This window comes from Ptychodera flava, chromosome 20, assembly GCF_041260155.1.
Source record: "Ptychodera flava strain L36383 chromosome 20, AS_Pfla_20210202, whole genome shotgun sequence".
Classification (NCBI taxonomy): domain Eukaryota; kingdom Metazoa; phylum Hemichordata; class Enteropneusta; family Ptychoderidae; genus Ptychodera; species Ptychodera flava.
The window spans coordinates 20573211-20597722 of NC_091947.1; the positions used below are offsets into that span (position 1 = coordinate 20573211).

General features: G+C 34.6%; 1 protein-coding gene across 6 annotated transcripts in view; it reads right to left on the reverse strand.

Annotated features, from left to right (window-relative positions):
• LOC139120282 (sperm microtubule associated protein 2-like) overlaps window positions 1-24512 on the reverse strand; it is a 35717-nt gene that overhangs the window by 3514 nt on the left and 7691 nt on the right. For 3 of the 6 annotated variants that reach the window (XM_070684571.1, XM_070684568.1, XM_070684570.1), the window contains 5 exons: window positions 9299-9338; window positions 3135-3197; window positions 2619-2747; window positions 813-950; window positions 472-613 (listed from right to left, as the gene is read on the reverse strand). In XM_070684571.1, coding sequence (XP_070540672.1) covers window positions 472-613; window positions 813-950; window positions 2619-2747; window positions 3135-3197; window positions 9299-9300 — 474 coding nt within the window. In that variant the 5' untranslated portion in view covers window positions 9301-9338. Of the gene's footprint in view, window positions 1-471; window positions 614-812; window positions 951-2618; window positions 2748-3134; window positions 3198-6480; window positions 6693-9298; window positions 9339-9468; window positions 10179-18389; window positions 18545-24512 lie in introns of those variants that run through there. The other 3 variants (XM_070684567.1, XM_070684566.1, XM_070684569.1) reach the window with 3 other exon arrangements.

Below are 24512 nucleotides of genomic sequence, written 5' to 3' on the forward strand. Positions count from 1 at the left end.
AAAACAACAATGTCAGTATTTGTAGAATGGAAGGGTTGTCAGGGTTCAACAGAATTTTGTCAGTGAACTTCTTGACTTTACTTCTCCATTACCAGTAGAATTTTGGTATGATCCCATGGAGGTTAATGCTATGATTGGGCCTTGAAAACTCTGAAATAGGGTGAAACGGTTATTTCTAATGATATGTAACCAACTTGCTCATATCAGTTGGTGATTTCAACTTCTGCCTTTGCACAATTTATGGTCAGTAAACAACAACATGAACCACCACTGGAGGTTTCATCATTTCTGATACTTCCTTGATTTAAGATTTTACAATTTTTTTTTGGATTATGTTATCAACAGAAACATGTCAATCATTTCATTTACACAGCGATGAAACCTTAATACTGTTATCCACGGCACAAACAGCAGTGAAGTGGGTAATCGTCCTGCTCTGCATGGTATATGAATAGACACTGAAATGCCTACCTCTCTGGCCGGTAGGAAATTTCTATGCAAAGCCTTAGTTTGAGCCAGTGACTCTATGCGTTCCCTGTCTGGCGCCCTCTTTGCCGCCTCATTAACAAGCCAAATCGGTGATTCACGACCACAACTGAAAGTGTGTTCAGGCCTGCAGGAAAAACAAAAACAAACGAATGTGTCATTAAATAAATGAATAGAAACATGACATATATAGATAAAAAACATAAACAAACAAACAGATTGTTGAATGAATTAATATTTTAATGAGTGTGTCTGCTCTTGTGAATTGTATCTTTCTAATTACTTTGGTTCAGATCATAATGGAGAGAAGTAGTTGTCATAGTTACCTGTCTTCCTTGAAAGCTTGAGGGGGCTGTTTGTGTCCTGCTAGAGTTGATACCCGCTCTGATGCTGATGCTTTGGTTGCACCCGGACTCACTTCCAAGATGACAGACCCACGGCCACAACTATTCACAAACTCTGGTCTGTATACAAAGATAAATGCAAACTGCTGATCATTCACACAATTTATCACAGAGATATCGATGGCAATCCAAAAAGAGGCTCTGTCAAAGTTTGTAAATGTTGGTTCAATCAAACTTTTAACTGTTTCAGTTAGTTTATTTTTTTATGTGTTTATATTTTTTTTGGTGATACAGTATACATATTTACACTTCCACAGGTAAGTAAAGAATGCACAAGTTTTTTTGTATACAAGCAATTGGGGTATATTTAGATTTTAGCAAATTACTACAGTGTTTGTAAAATGTGATGTTGGTTTAAGTAGCACAGAATTTAAAATCATTATGACTGTCGTCAGATTTGTCAAACGTAGATAATTACTGAACAAAGTTTGTTAGTAAAGTTTGCTAATAACTGATTTAGAATCTTTGCATTTATATTACTTTTCCTATTGATGAAAATGTCTCTGACTTTTGTCCCGATAAAATAATATGATAAATTTTGAATCCATTTACTTTAGTTTCCGTTTTCTGATTTACAAGTGTTTGAGGAAAACTAGGATAAGTAAATGCATTGATCAAATAAATCTCCCTGTACTTGAAATCCTCATGGGAACAGTCTCATTGTGGATATGATTTAGTGTTCATGATCCATTTTAAACATTTCCTAAATGATACAAGAGCACTGGCCTTCTGGAGATTATCTGCATGCTAATCGCCCGTTAGTGAAATGCCACTTGGCACTCGGCTCCCCAATAGTGTGGAAAAAAAAACAAAAAGAAAGATTTACAGTTCTGACCTTTTCACAAGAAGCAATATTTGCCAACAAGCGTAGCTTATCACTTGATCTAGCCTAGTGATGACATCATCTCATTATGCGTGACATTTACAGTAACAACACTTTATTTTCATCTATACATTAGACAAACATCCTGCTCCGTATGAGAACAGTTTTGTAAACTTTCAGATGAGTGGATATTGACGGACATCTTAGACTGCTTAATTTTTTATTTCGAGTGTGTTTAGTTACAATTGTATGTCCTAGCTCTGACATGCAAGATTTTCAAGTGCTTTTGACTCGCGTCAAGCATTTCTCAAATTCTTCTTTGCATCAGCCATATGTATGCCACTCATATCAACACACTGTGAGTAATGGCCTCCCTAACTGGCTTAGAGTGTTAATTGGCTAAGCTCTTTTTAATGTAATTTTGCTATACTTTGCTGTTTGGAAATATCATATACAGTCAAAATAATTAAGGCTTTCTTTATCATCCACAGAATCCAATGATGCAGCGACATGGCTATTTAGCAAATATGCTTTTGCCTTTTTTTTTTGAGCTCACCAAATCCATGGAGATAAAAAACAACAAAATAGCAGTGCTTATTTCTGCAGAGACACAGCAAAATGATAACAATGATGAATAAATATAAGTTAACAGTTCAGAACTATACATGTTGTACATGTGATCTTATAGATAGTAACATTTCCTGCACTAGGATGAGTATCACTATTTGGTCAATATTTAAATCCTTTTTGAGCAAATGTGTAAAAAGAAAGCAGACACAGCTATGTCTATATAGATAAACGTGCATGACAATGATAACATTTTTTATCGCCTATAAAAGCTGAGGTGTGAACTGTGTGCAGTGCATTGGCCTCCATGACTCTTTGAGAAATGTGCAATAACTCACCTGTTGAGTCTTTCTTGAAAATTCTTTTTAGGTTCTGACAGAGATACAAGCCTTGTGGTGGAATTGGCATTCAGTGTAGCTTGCGCTATGGGCCACATTGGCTCCTGGTTGCCCCACGACATGTTGGGTCTATTAAAACAATATTCAAATATTGTTGACTTCTGTTTTAGCAATATACGGATGGGAGAAGATTTGGACAGAAGATTCTCTGGAACAGCGCTGAGAAGTTCCCATTTGAAGTAGCAAACTTAATCATTATTCTTGAAACATAAGTATTTACACTTTATATGTTGCTGAAAAGTACAAATCAACGTTGATTTGTCCTCAAGCTAATTTGGAAATGAGTGTTTTAGTAAACTTTGAGGAACTAGGATGATGCCCTGGTGTACAAGAGAAACACTGGATTTTAAATCATGTTATTATTGAAATTTAAAAAATGCATGTACGATAGTTGACAAAGTGACTAAAAAGGAAAGCGGTCACCCTCTAATGATGGAAAAGTTTGATCAAACTTACCCGAAGCTTGTAAGCCAGATACATTTTGAATCTTTCGGCTGTGCTAGCTCATAGATTCTCTCCCTGCAAACAAATGAAGAACGTGGGGAAATGCATGAAAACTCAAACTGTTGCAAGCAATTTCAAATATCATGTTTTCAGATTAGCTTAGAAAGTTTACAAAATACGTGTCCTTTCATGAACATTTCTCAACAAGGTGTGCGAAATAAGTCAAAGCAAAGGTGCACTGATGTACTGCAAGCTTGACTCCTATTATTGCTTGTTTCAATTTCACTGGATTGTTCTATCACTATACACGATTGCAAAAGACTACAATTAGAGTTTGAGGCAATGTATTTGGCATGCTTTTGAAATTCAGAGTTTCATGGACACTCCTGTACCTTAACTGAAGCTGGCAACGCTACTTTGAGAGCGCCATCCACTGATGATATATGTTTCATCAACTTCACAAGTGTAATGATGAAATCATCTGTTTACACTGTGGTAACTCTCTTTTCACCACATTTAAATTTTTTTACCAGCTTTAACAATCTGAATAAAGGTGACATATTGTTTTATGAGTATCATAACATTCCATTCATATTCCTGGTACTGAGGTCAAAATTCACGATAAATAATAATATTAATAATATTAATTTGTAAATATTGATATCTGTTTTCTCATGTTCAGATAGAGCAAAGCAAAACACTGGCATCTTTGAAAAAACTTCATTCTGTCAATGTCTTAACCTGTTCACCCCATTCTCTGTAAACAAGTCCACAAGTAACCTTTGATAACAATGGGTTTAGGCCAAACCACTTGGTTAGAGGGTGAAACTGGTCAGCTGAACTTTGTACTGATTTTTTCAAGGTTTTGTTTCATTTTAGATTGACATTCAAGCTTTGCCATGGACAACTAAACAGCATGGGTCCATTCTGTTTCAAGATGCCAGGCTCAGCCAATTCAACCCAGATTCCTTGTAAACAGGTCCACCATTAATTACCATTGATAACAAAAGGTTTACGCCAGTGTGGTGAAGAGGTTAATTAAATTGAAAGCGCGTGCTTGTACTGCTAAGGGAGGTTGAATTCATTGTATGGCAGATGTTAAATTTGAAATTAATGTGCAATTGTGATTACAGCCATACTGGGGTACAGCTAGACTAGGTTACTTGTACACCAAATTTCATTAATTCACAGCTTGTTTTACCACAACCAATGGGAAGGCCAATTAATGCATTCTAAAAATTGGGCTTTTATTTGAAATTTAGAGAGGGTGAGAATTTGCACCAATAATATCAAGCCAGGTCAATTATCTCCATTTAACTCCTTGGGGAGTTCTTTGAGATTCGCCACAATTGTTTTCCACCAGTCAAAGAAATACAATGATTATAGGTAAAGTAAATTACATGCAAATTCAAATTCTGGAGATGTAAAATTCTCAGTGGGTGTCCAATACTGTTGTCGCTTGGGTCAACAACTTCATGAGGTGCTTGATTGATGTGGACAAAGTACGATCCGGTCCCTTCATAGATTTACAATCCTATTTAAAATTACATTAATTGTGAGTATTCTAGTCAAAATAGTCATTTCTCTTGATGATGATGTCTCCCTTTAAAATTCAACATCACAAGCCTATACCAGTTTATCAAGTGTCTTAAATAAATTTAAAATGAGCAAGTTAGATATTCTATAACAAAGGGACAAGCAATCATCATTCAACTGTCAATCCCCAATATCATATTAACCCTTTCCCAACCAGAATGAGGTGACCAGACTCTTGTAGCTGACATTTGGGGATGAAAGGCTGTAAAGGTACTGGTTTGTACCATTCCTCATTGTTTGTGTGAGACAGTGATATTTCTTGTTTCTTGGTAACGTTTAAACACTCATAATTCAAAACGTTTATCTAGCACTGTAGATTTGTTAGCATGATTGTGTGAAACTTGACTACTTTGCCTTTTTTCTCTAGGACAAAGATTACATTTCTCAGCAACATTTGAAGACGTCGTTGCTCGGAACAGAATTATCGCTTTAGTGTGTTAAACTTTCAAGTTCTGAACGCTCGTTTCCTACTTGAACTTCATGACAGCTCTGCATCTTTGTATTAATAGAGTCTTTCCTTTCCCAACAGTAATTTTGGGGTGTGTAAGTGTGTTAATCTATCTATCTATCTATATATACAGACATATATATATATATACAGACATATATATATAGACATATACTATATATACATACACACACAGACACACATATATACACATATACTGGTATACATACAGACACACACACATATATATAATATATATATATATATATATTATATATATATATATATATATATATATATATATATATATATATATACACTATCAAAAAAAAATTACAATAAATGCCTTTCTGTGTACAAATGGTTACAAATAGTGTATGTATTACCCTAGATTACACTGTGACTACTGCAGAAATCTTGAGTTTACAAACATGAACTCGCACAAAATAAAGGTTTGCAGTATTTAAATTGATTTTTTTTTCTCAGTATAATATCACATTTCACAAGTATATGGCTAGACTAATTCTTACATAGCTCAAAACTTTGAATAGTTTGTCAAAATGACCTTGGTCACCCCATCAATTTGGGTGTGTGTGACCATGTTCTTTAAAAACTATCAACTTTTGTGGTGAAATGGGCAAGGCAATGGTACTTTTCATGAACTCTACTTGTTTGAAGTTACACACACAGCCTACAAAGTCACAGGAAGTGACTTTCCTACATTTTAAAGCGGAGGATTTAGTCCCATAGTAACTGTCTGTGTTTACCAAGTCGAATGCTAAAGGCGGCGGTAAATTTCTATCCTGATATACTTGATCACAAACCCACCCACTCATATTGTGACTATACTTCTTTGCTTGATAGAACCTGAACAAAAACCTACTTTCCCCATTGACAACTTGGTGGATCACTTGATCTCTAACTGGAATTAGGCTAATCTGCCTTTAGACCAACTCTAATTTCCCCCTTTTCTTGCCAGGTTTAATACTTGCCTATATACTCAATAGGAGTAGATTAGGGTCTTGCAATTGCTCAAAGTTGATGTCACAAAACAGTGTGTCAACTACTCATAAAAAGAAGTCATTCATATCAACGTGACATCAGTGTGTTTTTACTTTTCAAACTTTGACATTTTTGTTGATGGATATTCTAGTGAAGAAGTAGTAAGATCTAAGTTTCAGTTGCTTAGCACTACACTCCCTAGTAAAAGTCCAAACAAACCATCCCAATAATTAACACACAAGGTTACTTTTAAGTCACCAAATGAAAGACATGCAGTTTCAAAAGAAAAGCCAAATACAATGAACAAGCTACCTGCTTAACTCCTCCATGCGGTGTTGAGAATAGAGTAGTTTAGTATTACTCATAGCTTATAGTCTTGAATTACTCCCGTGAAACATCTACTTGCCACCGGTGTATGTTTATGTTTCCATCGGTGTGAAATTCAAGCGATTATCCGCAGTACTCAAGGCTTGTTTCTGACTACCATAGACATTCAAGAATTCAGTGGATGGCAATTTGACAAACTAGGATAGCTTTCACCTGTTTGTAACATAATTACCCCCAGTGGCTTTTGTGCAAATCCACGTTCAAGAACCACTGTGACTGACACAACATGTGATTCTTTTGTTTCCATCTTTTCTTTTTTTTGTCATCTCTGGCCCTTTTGTTGCCCGCATAGTCTGAATGCTCTCCTTTTGTAGGCAAATGGACGGTATCGATCCGAGTAGCCTTATTAAAAATTCATAAATCAGGCACTTTGTTGATAGTTACCGCAATGAATGGGGCTGCCAGCATGGACTTGTCGTTGAATCGAAATAATGGTGTAGTGTACGTATTAAATAGCCGACTGACTAATTTAGATCACTTCCTTGAACGTCTTCAACATCAAAGTCTCAATTGCTTGTTGTTTTGTTGTTTTCTAACAACAGCAGTGCAGACACTGAAGGAGCAATCCTGACAAGAAATGCCACTCCCTGACAACTGTTGCCACGGCAACCACTGTTGCTACAACTAACTTATAGATTGTGCCACTTGGCTGGAACACTACATGTGCTTGTTCTCAACCCAAATCTGTAATTTTGTCTGGCGGTCGCTCTGTGTTGAATTTGGCATCAGTATAATGCTTAATCAAGAGTCCTCACTCACTTGGCAAAACAAAATTACTAAGTTGTTATGAAAGACCTTTAACTCACATCTACAATGTTAATCATTAAAATTTCACAAGCACTATTAATCAAGAATTCAGCACAGACACACTTCTGTGCGTTTCCAATGTTCAATATTCAACATGACATTGTCAGTCAAACTAAATACTAAAATATTTGTGAGACTGTGAAGTAGGGGTTTTTAAAGGGAGGTAGACCCTTGTGGGCAGACTGTCAATATCTGTTTGTACTGTTATGCAATATTTTTTGTATACCGTCACGCCATGGATTACGGAGACAAATGCTGGCCTCAGGAACTTATAAGGCATTACATGTACTTTGATACAAATGTACTGGAGAAATTTAATATCAATTCTCAGATCAATATTTTTTTTTCAAGAGCAAAGTTAGAACAACTTTTACAGATGTTTGATTATTTTGAAAGAATCAAGATCCTCTCTCCTTGAGTGTATTTTGTGTTAAATCATTTTGGCTATCATACCAATGTTTCTCAACTCAATGGAGAGACTGAAATATTCAAAACCATAATAAAAAAAAACAACGGAAGGTTTGGAAGAGCTGTTGTAGAAATGCAAACATAACATGAAATATTTTTGTGTGAGCGTGTGACATATAGTTATTGATAAACGCTCAATTGCTGTGCACTGAATGACTGCGGCGTACAATTGGACTATTATTATTGCAAAGTCTGTTTACTTTCCACTCGAAATTGTCTGGCTGCCAGCAACAATAGCTATCGGGACTAATTCAGTGCCAACATACCCTGTGTTATCACAATCATGACTGTGTATCTCAATTTGAATTACCAACAATAACTGAAAAAAAGGACTTCTTTCTGGGACATGTGATATACATGGCAAATAATGTAAACAGAATAAACCTTGCCTTGGAAGTCTGTTCTCGGAAGTTGATCTCTTTTAATTTATTGTTACGTTATTTGCTCATAAGATCTATTGCTTGATACTGTAGGTATTTTAAACATATTGATTTTGTCGGCAAACTCAGCTATTTCTGTAGTCAAGATGACAAATCAATGTTTAACGCAGCACATCTGAAATCGATCAATTATATTCATCTTTAGTCCCCTTTAAATTCTACTTCTACAGGCTATGGTATAAGCATACACGCTACTTAGATATACTGTAAAAACACTAGAAAAGTTTGAGAAAACCATGAGAAAACATTCATATATGTTCACCAAAAAAAATTGTTTTGATGGCCATCATGTCAGAAACTCTGAGTTAGCTTCCTGTGTTTTTTGAAACTGTTTTCACAAGAAGCTTTGGTCCTGATTATTCTGTTTCACTTTTTTCCTGCTTCGTGCAATTTAATTTAGTTTCCCTTTTTGTAGAAACAATGATGAAAAATTTCTTGTAACCTTTCAAATTGTTTTTCAATTTGAAACAATACGAATATCAGTTTTTTCACACCTGCCAATAGTGTTTATGAAGTACTGTGAAAACAGGTAATGGTGAATTTATCACATTTTTAAAGAATCTATTTGAAAGTACTACTGTTTCTTGTGATTTTAGTAAGAAAAATAGACAATAGGACAGCTTGAATTTTGTGTGAATGGTTAATTGCACAAGTTGCATTAGGTTTTGTATAATAAAGAATTTTGGTGATTAAGTATATGTTGTATTAATCATAACAGTGGGAATGACCAGTTCTTGAACACCGTTTCCAAGACTTCTCAGCTGAAACCATGTTTTAAACTTTTTTTCCCTTCTCAGTTTATAGAGTCTAAACACAGGGGCAAATAATTATCATATTTGTGTTATAATGCCCGTTTCCATTTCGTATGGTCTATTCTTGTTGATCAATGTTTGCGAAATTTTAGCATTGTTGTGTATCAAATTGGACCACCTTTGCTTCTGAAGCAGGCATGAATCAAGTGCACACATTATGAATTGAATACAGCCCGAAGCGATATGAAAACCAAGAAAAATTGTACATGTACTCACATGCCCCTCAATCCTCTTCGGCTGGCTGGTCGCCTCTCAACTGCAAGAGAAAGTGACGAAAATGAAAAGTATTAGCATAACACTTGGCACAACATGGACTGAAAACAATGTCAGCAAATTAAGCCATCAGTTGTACAGTAAAGTTGAAAGATAAGTAAGAGATGTAAGACCCTTGGGTTTGTGGGCATCTATCGGTGGCAATTTCAGAACTTCTTTCCTAGATTTCTCTTTCCTTCCTTGGGTCATGGCTGCCGGAGAAAAAAAACTCTTGCAGGATTCCGATCAGATGTCACGCAAAATTGATTGAGACTTGAGTCATGCAAGTCCGGTCAGGGACATGGACTGTGAATCGTTGACTGTGGCCTGATGTGCTGCCAGGTATAAAACTGCAGGAGGCGGTCTATGTTGTTTTTCTCTTCTCTCTGTTGTCAGCAAGTTCTGTTCTGCTCTGCTGGAGTTCACAGGTGGTTGCTCTCAGGGTGTTTTGAAAACACGTCGGTCGTGTTCCGCTGATTTTCTTTTTCAAATGATTCAGGATTTGAATGTCAGAGCTGCTAGTTTGGGTCCCTTGCTGATCGCAATTAAATTCAATGCAAGGGTATTAGAGCCTTGATCCGGCACATCTCTGAAAGAATTTCTCCGGCGTCTGTACCCCTTGCGATAATCTTGTTTCAACGAGGCATCCGCAAAATCCGTGCACAACTGATTTGTCCCCTGTGGAGTTAATTGTCACTGACTATTACAGTATTGCTAAGAAGACAAATCCACCTGATTGGCAGATTTTGAAAGACTCCGTCGTTGCTGGGAACAAAATAAGAGTCTGAGATGATTGCAGCCACCAAAGTGTGTGTCTTCACTCTCCCACATGCCTATGCAAACTAACACAAGTGAAGGAAATCGTTGCTATGGGGTGTACATTATGCATGCAATATTGCATGTATACTTAATAAACCCTGCATCTGGAATGCCCATTCAAGTTTTTCTCTGAGACCCTTTAAATTTACATTGACTGATAAATAAGCAATGAAAGTTCTAGCAACTCTGTGCAAACCATTGCCCGGATGGAAAAAGCACCTGCTCTGATCAAGTCACGCTTCAACCTTCATTATCAATACTCTTTTATTAATTTTTCAGAACATGAAATTTAATATCCTGCCAACTTCAGTATGTTGTAATAGGTTTTGATCACAGTTAAGAATATCCCATTCAGCGGTTGTCAAACAGTCGGCGCAGACTCCTTTTTTTCAAGAGCTTCATTCTAATTGTGTGTCCTTAATCCTGGCAAAGCTTCTTATTTTGAATCCAGAAAAAAAAGGAACCACAACATATTTTCATTGGGCAGTGAGATAAGTCGCCTTTAAAGTACAAATTCTGCGGGTGTAATTATCCCCCTATGGTGGGCCATTGTTTGAGTTAAGTTTTGGCGTGGTATATTGATCCTGCTGAAACCGTGGTTGCGTCACTGTGGCCTGGGTCAGTCGGAAACAATGGCACAGCCGGACTCAAAGTTCAACAGTGATGTTCAGTTCTCATTTGAATAACAACAGGTAGTGGAACTCCTAAAATGGATATGTAAATATCTGTCACAATCTTTGAAGCACTATTAAAGTTGTATACAAGCTACCCCTTTTCTTGTCCAGGTATGGTCTCTCCCCTTTATTTCCATTAGACTTATACACACTGAATTGGGTAGCAAGGCAAGTTTAGCTTTAAATGAAGATATCAAAATGATACTACCTGATATTGTACCAAGGCATGTAAGCACTGGGATATCAAATCTATCAACCATTTTATCATCCCAGTGTTTCTACAATCAGATAAATTTCTAGTGATAAACTTAACTCTAATGGAGGGAAATGACAGTGAAAGGGTTCAATAAAGTTTTGTTCTGAACAATTTCAATATAATTTTTAAATTTGTTCACATTTTACAAGGAATGTAACTCTGAAACATGGGTCAGTGGATATAAGCACAGAATGCAAAAAATCTAAACCTTTACAACAACAAGCATTTTATTTTCTTTCATGCTGTGTTGGAATTTACATTGTTGCACTCACAAGATGGATGGTGCTATACACTTTTCAGCAAAATATAAATACATGGTTAATTGGGCTTCTAGCCCAGTTGATCATTTCCACACTTGACACTAGGGTGGAAGACCACTCTAAATAGAACAAAATATATCCCTTTGCCAATATTTATAAGTTTGCTGTGTACGGTAATTTGCTTGTTAAAATTTGTGTCATTTTTACTTTTGTCCAGTTTTATTATCTATATGACACATTTGGATCATAAAAAATCATAAAAAATTTATCATCAAGCTATTTATGGAAAATTCGGCATCTCAGGAAATTAAAATGTTGATTAGAAATGCAATCAAGTGTGTGACCTGCACACCATTCAATATGTTAATAATTAACCAAGTAATTAATAAATTAATACAAGCAAGTTAATAAAACATTGGATCATGAATGAGTAATGAGTGTGTTGGTCGATAGATAAATCCTGTGAATGGCCATCATGCCTTTTAAATATGTGATAATTCTACATGAAAAAATTTTCAAACTAATTGTAGAGTTCTCTTGCATTGACCCTGTGGCATAAAAACATGATATGAATGCTTTGGGTGTAAGATCATGTCAATATTTGTCTTATTTCAGAATTGTAAGTTTATTATTACTTTCATGATATTTTATTGGATTTAAATTTCAGGAAAATTTAACTTTTAAAGCACAAACTGCAATTTCCGCGATCAGGAAACAAATGCGGTACATATAATAAACATTAAACTTTACAGAAGCCAAATTTTGACCTGACAGACAAGCGTCAGCAATTGAGTCATCACGTTTCACGACAAACTGATACAGCAATTAGAATTAATTGAGACGCAAATTTACGACCAAGTGCGACAAACAAGATGAATGATTAGAATTGTTTGAGATTGACTTTCAAGATCGCTGAGTACACACGCAACTCTAAACGCCATTTACGCCAGAGTAAACAATTCAGGTAAAAAATATTACATCCTTTGGAGGAAATGGGCATATTGATTGTAAGCTCTCCTGAGGGGAAGTTGAAAATGACAGCAAATATTAACATGACTGTCTATGGAAACGCTGAAGATATTAGTATTACGTCTGAATCATTATTCAGTTAATGTCCTTGCATTGGTGAAGTAATTCCATCTATCGTCAACAGTGTTTGTAAACTGCAATTTTGATGACCCCATGTTGATAATTCATTAATGGATGTTTTTCTTTATTATATTAACTCAGCTTTTTCAGCATAACCATTATCGACCAATTTAAAATGTTTATCTAGATGATGAAGAACTGAAAAAAAATATAACTTTTGTGATATGTACAACATTTCAAGTTGGAAAGTAATATCCAAGTGATCAATAATATTCACTGAATCATACTCAACAGAGCTTTGTATAACCTATCAATGATAGATTATATTTTAATATATCAAATTATTCAGTTATGTAATGTGACATCTGCTAGATGCATAAACTCAGTATTAAAGTAGTATTCACATTATTACTGACAGGCACAAATTTGAAAGAAAAAATAATTGAATATTCCTTTTTTAAGAGTAAAATATTATATCTACATAATTTTGTTTATTTTATCAGTTCTCACAAATACTTATGTAAAATATTATGATCATTGCAGTTTATAAGTTTGTATGTGACCTGACTTTTTATGATAACTTTTGTGATAAATTTTGGTATCTCAATCATGCTTGCTGTTGTCAGTGTTTTGTAGCTTTTTGTTTCATTTACTTAGTTTTTTAGGGCAGAGTGCTCCTAAAGATAAGATTAATATTATCATGGTTATTTTTATTTCATTAAGCCTTCAAACGACGAAGAAGATAGAATGCTAAAGAGTGAAAAAAAATATAACAAACAACAATATAGAACAGGGATGTTACAATGACACTGATAACATGATCAAGATATGGCAGCTTTTAACAAGCTTGCTCAATAGAAGATAACAGTCATTGTTGTCAACTCATCTAGTACAGATAAAGCCTTTGTACTTTTTAATATGAAATGTGAAGAATGGTTGTCAAAATGTAACGATGAGATGAAATATCTTTTTCAAGCAAACATACAAACACACCAACATCATCCAGCAATGGTCAGGAATCACATCCATTTCTTAAAAAACAGAATTTTATGTGGAACAGCATCAAACACACCTTTCTGCATCAAGTGAACACGTAACCTTATTTGGTACAATATGTCATTTGCTAAGGCTACTGCAGTAGCAGTTAATCCTCTAATGGGTATAACGTCAACTATAAATCATTTTAATTCATAAAGTTCAAGAATCCTTGAAAAGATGCTTGACAGGGTTAACGCGGGTCTGTAATTATTTTGAATTGCAGGGTCAAGTGTAGAGTTTCTAATATTGGCACAAGTAAACCTTTGGTAATGAACGAGGCACAATGTCATACTTTAAACAAATTGATCACACTCAGATGAAAAATGATTTTTTAATTACTTGCATATTTTAAGTGTTCTGACACATTACCATCTGCACCAGGTGCACAGCCTGACCTTATAGTTTCTTAGTTACTTGACGAGCATTGTTTCTGACATGACGAAACCAAAAAAAATAACATTCTTACGATAAAATAGTTACACTTCCCAAGGACTTTTTGCTTTGGCAAAAGAAACGACATCATCAGTGCCATGACATACAAAATTTACAATCGAAACTCATGAAATTTCTTGATGTCACATACATGTATCATCAGTGAGACTTTATAACGTTTCACCATAAGGATATTCCAAAATTTACGTCAAGAAAGACGGGAGTAAATTGAAAAGAGCAATCCAAGTGTTCAGTTCAACTTACTGTCCATTGCTGTATTTCATACATGCTCATATGCATTTTTTGATGTTTTGTAACAGTGGCCTATCACATGATTTTCATATCTGAAACCAAAAAAGCCGCCTATTTTGTTTTTATGAGACGATCATATTTAACCACTAATTTTTCTTGAACGCCGGGCCTTTATAGCATTGGTTGTTATCAGAGATAACTCTGTCACTCATAAATCATGTAGATATCAGCAACATCTTTACACATGGAGTGAATGATATGATAAGCATTGTATTGTCCTTGTTATTAATATCATCAAGGTTTACACTGTAAAGCCACTATACAGCTTGATTTGCATAGTTGGCGCAAGCAAAGCGAATTCTTTCATCTAATATCCAATTAACTACTAAGAAATATAGGTACAAATACAGTGTTGTCATCTCTGTCACCAATAGAAGCCGATGAAAGAGACATGAGTAAAGTGGAAATACTTTTTCACCACTCAAGCAGAGTCAGTCTGAAGTCTGTGGAGTATATAAAGTTTCCACCACTGTGTTTTGGGGAAAATGAAAAATTTAACTTTCCCTATAAAAGTTAACAAAGCTAAGCTTACAGGGTCTAGCGGCCATTTTGAATTTTACATAAATTCTTTGGTTACTCTTCTCATCCAAAACTTTGCCCAGTAGCCCCCTTTTATGAAAGAGAATGACTCAAAAATTCCTTGGGGAAAATTGAGCAAAAGTTCAAAACTTTTGGTTTCAAGAAGTGTTACATTGAAATATAATTCCTTGCAATTTGGCTCCTGATACAGTCAGCCAAAGTTACAGGGCTCTGATTAAAACACAGAAAAATATTCTGTGTATTCTAAAAGCATTTTAGGAAATATATATGTTCTTGGTTAAAGCTACAAGCACAACACCCATTTTTTGTACATAAATTGAAACAAAAATCTGCCTCTCTGCAGTTGACTCTTACATGGCTTTCATGACTTCCCCATTAAGGGAATAGATTAACACCATTGGCATTGCAAAAGGGAAAAAGTTTTGAATTATGCCATGAAAAAACTGTTCTCTGCAGTTCTTAATCTTTTCATTGAACATCAAAGAAAGTTATGAGAAAGTAATGAACAATTGTATATTTTTGTCTATAGAGGGAGCGTTTCCCTTTGAGGAAAAACCTCAGAGCACCTCCATTGATTAAATATTTCATGAAAGTCCATTTGAATGAGATTTATAATCCCCAAAGGGTTTTATTTTAAGCAGCTATTAAAGAATTGGCCTATTAGTGCCAAATTCATTGAACAGATTCAACCGTTACTAAGAAATTCAGATATGCACAAATGAAGTACTTGCTAACACTACAAGATAAACTGCCTGAAAATTGAAAACAAATTTTCAAATTTTATTTTCAACTTAGTGACTGTATTTATTGGCTTTGTGTCCAGTTTAGCTCCGGAGATGGATAACATTTTGTTATTGATCAATAACAGAATCTCATATTTCTGAGCTTGTGAGTTCTACCCCGATAATCTGACAAATGAGTGTAAAATTATACCAATCGTGGCCGCCCTCCTTGTGGGGATCATGTATCTGTTTCAGTGTTGCAAAAACTGACCTGTTATTGTTGCCGCGACTCTATCAGTTTACTTGGTTTCAAGTTTGCACAACAAATGTGCATCTCTTTCAGGTAACTGTAGCGTACTGGCTTGACAGTCGACACGTAAAATTATACTTCATGATACAATCAAAAGGTACATACCATGGGTTTTAATTACCAGTGAGAAAGTTATAAGCAAATGTGTTAAAATGGCGGAAGATCAGACAAGACCTATTTTGGTATGTTCTTTCTTCTTTTTTTTCTTGAAATGCAACCAAAAAACAAATACTGAATTTTTACAAATTTATGGATATCTCAAAGAGCCAAATATGATATTATAACATTGGTCAGATGACCTCTGCTTTTATCATTTTCAAAGATTAAAGTCTAAATCATCTTAATAACCTTCAGCAAATCATCAGCATGTGGTTGAAGTATTGCTCTTTCAAGGTTCATGTCTTATTAAAAGAGACAGTTATACGGCTGTAACTAGCATCAATAATTTTGTCAATTGTCATCTACAGCAGTGTAAACCCCATTAGTGTTTCACCTTGAAATGCTCTTTTGATTAATCACCAATATTACTTCCGACGAAGGTACTCAAACAAAATGAGAGTGTAGATACATGATGACGTTGAAACCCCTCAAACGAAACAGGAAAAATTGTTTGAGTCATCGTGTTGACAGTGATATTTAAGTTTTCATCAGACACTTGTTGGTCATGTGCCGGGAGTGCTTGTGTAGCTTCTTATAATTTCAAAAAAAATATTGTCATTGGGTATATTTTGACTTCAGACATATTGAGGGAAAAATACCAATATCAATAATTGTATGTGAATATTATCAATAAAATATTTGTTATATTTTATATCATCAGTGTTTAGCTTCTTTTCGATATTACTATAATACGTAAATTACACTCCATGAGTAATGTAAACAACAGACTTGAGTATCGCAAGTGACAAACATGATGCTGTTGTCCTATAGTGTACTGACATTACACTGTGTCATTACAGAAATACACTTCTTAGTTCTGTGGTGGTAGTGGATCCCTGTCCTATATAGTTAGCCTAGAAGTGTTATTTGACATGCACATTACATTAGACAACGACAGCTGCATCGTTTTCGATGGTGTCAATTAGTCTGTCGTCTGTCACCTACAAATAAAATTTCTAATTATAGCAGAGCACAAAAGAAGCTAGACCCAGATGACATATAGATATGCTGTTCATAACATGCATATTTCCTAATTATTGAATTTAATAATTTTTTCCAAAGACATTTTTAAGACCATATATACATGTCTGATATGTCAACAAAACTGCCATTTACAGAGCATGAAAAGATGGACCCTAGATTGAGTCAGACATGTGGAAGTTTGTTCGGAATATAAAACATTTTCAAGTTGAGTCACCTAATTATATGCATGTAAAATAAAATAAAAATGTTAAATTTAAACAAACAAATGATCACAAAATTCCGTAAATAAACCAGCTAAAGCTTTAAATTCAAAAGAAACCTGACTGTATCATCGTTGTTGGCCACCCTATGGGACAACAAAAAACAGAGGACAAAATTATTCTAAAAATCCTAGACAAATGCAAGAAATGTATGCATAGAGTCTGTGTGTGTACAAATTCATTAGACAAACATGAGTGTATAATATAGTGTATCCATATAGAGAGACGAGTTGACAAATCGGTTGACTCATTAGAAACTGCAGGTCAACACGGCAGACAGATGTATATCATTTTTTATTGATAGTATTAGTGAGCAAACCATATTACATCGTTTCTCAAGATGGTTTGTCTGATTTTCCTTTTAAACAATTCGTCGGGATTGGGGGATATTTGTGACGTCACTGAGTTGGTATATTTGTGACATCACTGAGTAGTCAGTGTACATCCCCAGTCCCATAACGCATATAGTTTGAGAAAAGAAAAGGGAAAAAAATGCACCCACAAAATACATACAGAAAGGTGAAGCTAATGAACACAGCTAGAGCAAACTGGTTGGTTTGAAGAAAATTCTCTTCATGAATATTCATCCTTTCACCACCAGACCTTGGTTATTCCATATAATTGTTTTCAATAGTGTAGGTGGACCTATTTTACCGGGAAAAGGGGGAACAGGTTGGAAAATGTGTCACGTAGCTGTTACTTTTCTCCATTGAAAACACAACTGAAAATGCTACACCATTTGCATATAACTTAAACATCCTTGAGGATATTAAAAAAAATTGTCAAATACCTTATCTCTATAGCTTGATAGCCTTTGGAATAACATTCTCAATACAAAACAATGCTTTTCATAATTTCAAATAGACTGAAATAATTTCCTGCTGTCATGAAAATGATGGTACATGCTAAAAAACATCGAGAAAAAACCTGAAAAACAAATGTCATCTAATTGATAAATAACTTTAGTTCACTATTGATAATTTTTCTGGCAGCTGTAAAGACAATATAGAATACTAAAACTTAAAGCATAGGCAAACTTCACCATATGTATGACCTTGTCCTATCAACTTGATATGTGAATATGTGGTTAAAGTTGGCAATATCTTTGACCCCACTCCACCGATCATGACAACAAGTCAACCGACACACACCATGGCAACAGAGAGATCAAAAATACATTGTATATATATTTTGGCTTACGGGTATTACTAGTACTTGGAGCACTCCTCCATCTGCTTCCGTTGTGTGGCGGCATTTTCTGACAATGTACCAAAAAGGGGAGGTGAACGTGCCCTCCGATCCAGTCTAATCCTTTATGCTGTTGCCACCTGAGCCCTCCGGTCTATTATTTTCAATAAATGGAACGTTAAATACACCCAATTGTGACCAAGTGAAGGAACGTGCCTACATTGTCCCACACCAGAAGTTTAAGAGCCAATTATGTCACTGGGCATGCCAGATGCCATGGCGATGACCTTTTGACTCTGTCTCGGTCAAATTTCATTGGTTACTGCCAAGCGCACATGTTAGTTCATCCCAGTAAACATTACTGCTTTGTAACAATAGTTTCAAATTGACATTTCTCATGTTGAGTTATTTAATGCCGCTTTTTAAACAAAAGAGTTGATCTTCAAACAATTCACTCTTAAAATATCAGATAAAGGTTTCTGATAGCAGAGGAAGATAAACTTCTTTTAATGATCTTGGCCATCAGTAAGGAAAGAATCATTGTCTTTGGGGGAAAAATAAATTGTACTTTACTGTAGTAATAGCCTGTCTTAAAACCAATATTGGCCTTCTTGCCTATATAATGTACTTAGTCAAATTTCATTAATACTTTTTGCTAGCTGCTACCTCATTTGTATTTTGAACAGTCCATTTACTTGATGAAAGTATTGGGAGTAGATGTGATGTTTCAGTGTTTACAGTCTGTAAGTACTTGACTGAACTTTATCAGGATACTGTTCATCGATTTCTGTGGACTTTTCAGCTTTGAACTTGTGTTTTTATTTGTTCACCGTTTTCTGTTACTAATAATTCCACACTGCCGACTACCTTCTCAATAACATTTCCAATGTGAGATGAGACTCTTTTTTTGCCTCTTAGTTTATTCCTACTTGTTTGAAACATTTCAATTCAAATTATTTACGAATCTTAAGCTTCTCTTTAAGGAGGGGATTCATGTTATGCCAGCAGTTGAATGAAAATAAGTACTTGTTTCGGTGTAAAATTTGAAAAAGGCACGTAGTGAACCCCTTTGCCCTAGCTATTTGGTTTGATTGCATTTGTTCTCAATGAAGATCATGACTTGATCATGAAGGAATGGGGGTTTAAAAAAGGTGAGAACTCAAACATATCTATTCCTGTTCATACTATAATGTGCAATTTTGAGGAAGGTCAATCTGCATTTCACAGTTCATTACAGCTCGGAAGTAGTACATGCTGGAATTTCAGTCTGCCATCCATGACCAGCAGCTTGCTAGAAATTTTCTATTCTGTATTATCTTTTTCACTAATCATTTTTCTTTTGTTTCAAGCTCTTCTTATACAAAAGAAATGACGGCATACTAAATGTCAAAATATATAAATTCATTAAGTAAAATGCATGGGTAATAATATTTTGTAGTCGCAGTGGGTGGATGATGATAAAAGACATTGACAAGATAGGATAATGAACCTGTCATTTAGTAGATGAAATCAATCAACTACATAAACACTACGACAGTGTCTGTATTGTCAGAACCACTATATTATAATTTGTCTAGAAGCAATGAAGATATTTTAATCAGAAATATTCACGCATGAATGCCCACTTTCATTCGTTAATCGCTATATTCTGGCAAGACATAGATGAATCAGAGGGCACAAATTAAATGTACAAGAAGATGGCTAAATTTTTCCTATCAGTGGCATGAACATTCACTTTGTTATCAGCAAAAACTGAAATAGCTGACCAAGTTTTCCTTATATTGACTTTATCAATATTAATCAATATTTAATGTAAAAGTCTTTCATTTAACAGTATCAGGGTAATTTTGTATTACCTTTTTAATCTCTAATGAACTTTTAAGGTGATTTTATCATCGGTCACAATAGATTTTCAACCAAATTAAGAACGGAGTCTTAACTGTTGATCAAATATGTTGACTGGACTGGTGTGAGCCTCACTGTTGTTCAATTCAAAGTTAAACTTGTGCATTTTGCAATTTTTTTCACAGAGATTTTGGCAATAGTGGAAAAAACAAACGCTTTTCAGGCTTAAGGTGAGAGGGAAAATTTTCCCTTCTTAGCTTTAAATTTTGATATACTCTTCAACCATTTCACATCCAAACCCTCCACCCCTAACATACAGGTCAAACCTCACCATTGAAGACGATGAGATTTGACTTCACCATAGTGCTGATAAAGATGTTTTGTAAGTAAATCAATTAATTTTGCCATCAAAAACAAAAACAAAAAACAAAAAAAAACATAAATTATTACCAATTTATGTCATCAAATTTAACAGTAGAGATGGTGCATATCACTATCAGTATCATTCTACATTCTCTGATATGAATATATTCCCTGAATCCCAAACGGCAGCCAAAAAATTTGTTTTTAATTGTCATATTTAATTATTTGGAGAAATCACATTTTCAATGGCAGAAAAATGCTCTTGACAAGAAATAGGGCAAGTTATTATGCTTTGGTATTTACAATTATTATCCATGAGTACAATTTCCAAAGATTATTATATACCGAAGCAATGTCTATATGTATTTTTTGCTCACGTGTTGACACACGTGGGCATATGTCGCAGCGATGTCTGTCTGTCTGTCTGTCTGTGTACTCAATATCTCAAAAACGGCTCATCAGATCAGAATCAAATCTGGTACATAGATTCAGTTTGCAAATGGCAAGAACTGATTAGTTTTTGGTGGGTGTGGCTTGCTCACTTTTGCTCATTTGCATAATTAATGATTTTAGAAAAAACTGATATATATTGACAATGACAGCACACAATTTGATGAGATTCGCTACAAATGTTGATCACATCAAGATATATCAGCTTTGAAAGATATTAAGGGGTGACGTGAAAGATAATTACTAATTTGCATGTTTAATGAAATTTCCTAATTAGGAGTATATATCTGAATATACTTGATCAAAATTGACGAAACTTGGTATGCATATTGAAGATACTGTGATTTAACCTTATTGAAAGTCATTAAGCATTTTTACTTCATGCAAATCCTAATTTGCATATTTAATGAATTTTTGAAATTAAGGATATCTATTTGAAGTTACATGACAAAAATTGATGAAACTTGCCATGTACATTAAAGATACTATGATAGAACATTATTAAATGTCATTCAGCATTTTTACATCAGCCAATTCCTAATTTGCATATTTTATGAACTTTCCTAATTAGGGGTATTTATTTGAATTAACGAGACCAAAGTTGATGAAACTGGCTATGTACATTAAAGATACTATGATAGAACATTATTGAAAATCATTAAGCATTTGAACTTTAGCCAATTCCTTATTTGCATATTTAATGAACTTTCATAATCAGGGATATTTATCTGTATTGACTGAACAAAAGTTGACAAAACTTGCTATGTACATTAAAGATGCTACGATACGACATTATAGAAAGTCATTAAGCATTTTTACTTCATCCAGCTCCTAATTTGCATATTTAATGAATTTTTGAAATTACGGATATATATTTGAATTTACATTACCAAAATTGATGAAACTTGCTATGTACATTAAAGATACTATTATGTAAGCTAACATTATTGAAAGGCATTAAGCATTTTTGCTTCAGCCAATTCCTAATGTGTGTATTTAATTAATTAATTAACGTTCCTAATTAGGGATATATTCTTGGATTTATTTGATCAAAGTTGGCATAACATGCTATGACATTGATGATTATACCAGGTTATACCAATATCGGAAGTCATTTCGCACTTAAGTTTTCATGTCAGCTAATTAATAGTTTGCATATCTAATGAGCTTTCAAAGTTTGGAATATAAGGACTTGACCAAAGGCAATTACACTTGCTATATAAGTGGTGATACAATTATAGCAGTCAAAGAAATTAATTATTTTTATTTCAGTTAATTACATATTTTAATACCTAATGACCTATAGAATTAATCTGTGGTGAATATTGTTTATTATGTTGATCATAATACTTTCAATGAAGTTGCAAACATGTGGCAAATGTTCAAATTCATACATAACTGCAATATATAATGAAACACGTGAGCATTTACAGTTCATATCTGGTTCTCTACGGTCAGAGTGTCCATTGTTTAAAATTCTTTTGAAAACTTTTCTACTACTGGTAAGTCGGGAAAAACAGCAATTACTCATATATGATTATTAAAACAAATTCCATGGATCTGACAGTGTAACTAGAGAAAAACAAATATGAGTTTATCAAACATGGGACAAGGGATCATGACCATTTCATTACATGAGCAGCAATTAATCCTTTGTTCTTATCCCAATCTTTTATTTGATTTTGTGTTATGTTTTTGACAAGTTTAATACTTTTCACCCATATTCCCTGTGAACAGGTCCACAATCACCATTGATAACAATGGGTTTGGGCCAAACCATTGTGGTGAAAAGGTTCACCAAAGTGATAAAACCAAGAACACTTGGAGTCTAGATATATAATTTACATATGAAGACGCATCCGCCATAACATTAACAGCAGGTAAATTTTCTCCTCTAAAATCTTGTTTAACAATTTGTAGACAAACTTATGTTATTTAGTTGAAGTGACAATGCACTGATTACGGGAAGTACTTTTTCCGATGTTTTGTCATCATAGTGAAGACCATTTATTTTCTTAATTTTCTAGTTAGTAACACTTCCATGTTGCAAATAAAATATAGGTTCTATGTTCCCAGCATCATGTTAAGACATTAGTATGTACTTGATGACAACAATTGGGTAGTTTCATTAAAATATTGTTTAAATATTTAGCAATTCGAAAAAATGATAAATTCTATGTCATGATGTACTTTTAGCTTGCAAGTCATAATTTTCTCTTCATTTTTTTATCCAAATGTTTGCAATAAATTGATTGTACAAAGAGAATTGGACAATGGAGATGAAAAACTTGAGGAAAGTGCGAGTTGTCTTTCCTATTCGATGTCAAAAGGACTGAAAAAAAGATCAAATTGCAGCTTTAATACAAACTGGAAAAATACAGTAGAGATTTAAATATGATATCGTACAATAGACTTATTTTTTTACCATTTGTATAGGCTTTGCAGGAGGTAAATTCACTCATTGTCATGTATTCACTGACAGCAGACGCCAAACACTTTGGATTAAGATGGGTGCATGACCTTATAAAACCGTGAAAACCGTGAATTGATTGGAGTTTATAACTTGTATGGCTGTGTTAGTCACCTGGTCATCATCTCACACATGTCTTCGTCGGCATACCTATTATTGCAGTGCTCTGCTTGTAAACTGATATTAATGCATTTTAGCTGTACGCAACTCTTCAACTTCCATTAGCCGAGTTTGCAGAACAAATCCTGATCATCAACGAGAATGGAGTTTACGTCTTTTGAAAAAGTGCAGAGCAGTGTTAGAGCTCACTCCCTGCCCTCACGCAGCAACAACTATTGTACATGGATGTTTTGGTAGGAGCCCTCCGCAACAACACCCACCAAGGCTTAAATACATACTTCAGACGGCTTGTATGCAGTTGTCGTTGCGTTCCATGAGAGCACAATAACTTAACGATTTTATAAAGAGTGTTTTAACAGACTTCTGCACACCCACTACTGTATGCCAATTGGCCGACACGCCTTTGAGTCAAAGTGACCCCTGTTCTCTGCAGGGCGCACAACATACACACACCCACAAAAGAAAGATTTGTGTAACTGGCATAGTTGGCCACGCTGCTGAGCCACAATGGAGTGTGTATATAAACTGGCTTAATCTATTTCAATGATCACCAGTCTCTCAGAGTTCAAGAATTTTCCTCTGATCTTTGGGACCTATACTGCATATACTCTAAGGTGAGATATCCAGTATATACACTGTTGCTATGCAACAGTCTGTGGGACCTGAACTTGTATGAATACATTTGACCTTATGAACTTGACCAAGGCCATTGAGCTTCTTGCATTTTGACGATTGGAAAAAAAAAGTTACTTAGGTTACAATCTATAAAAAATATAATTTCAAAGCCTCAAAAAATAAGCATTTCAAAATTTGACACCAAACAGACAACTGCTAGAGTCTTGTCAATACTTTTGTTCTTTTTACTTTGCTTCGTATGAACTTGACTG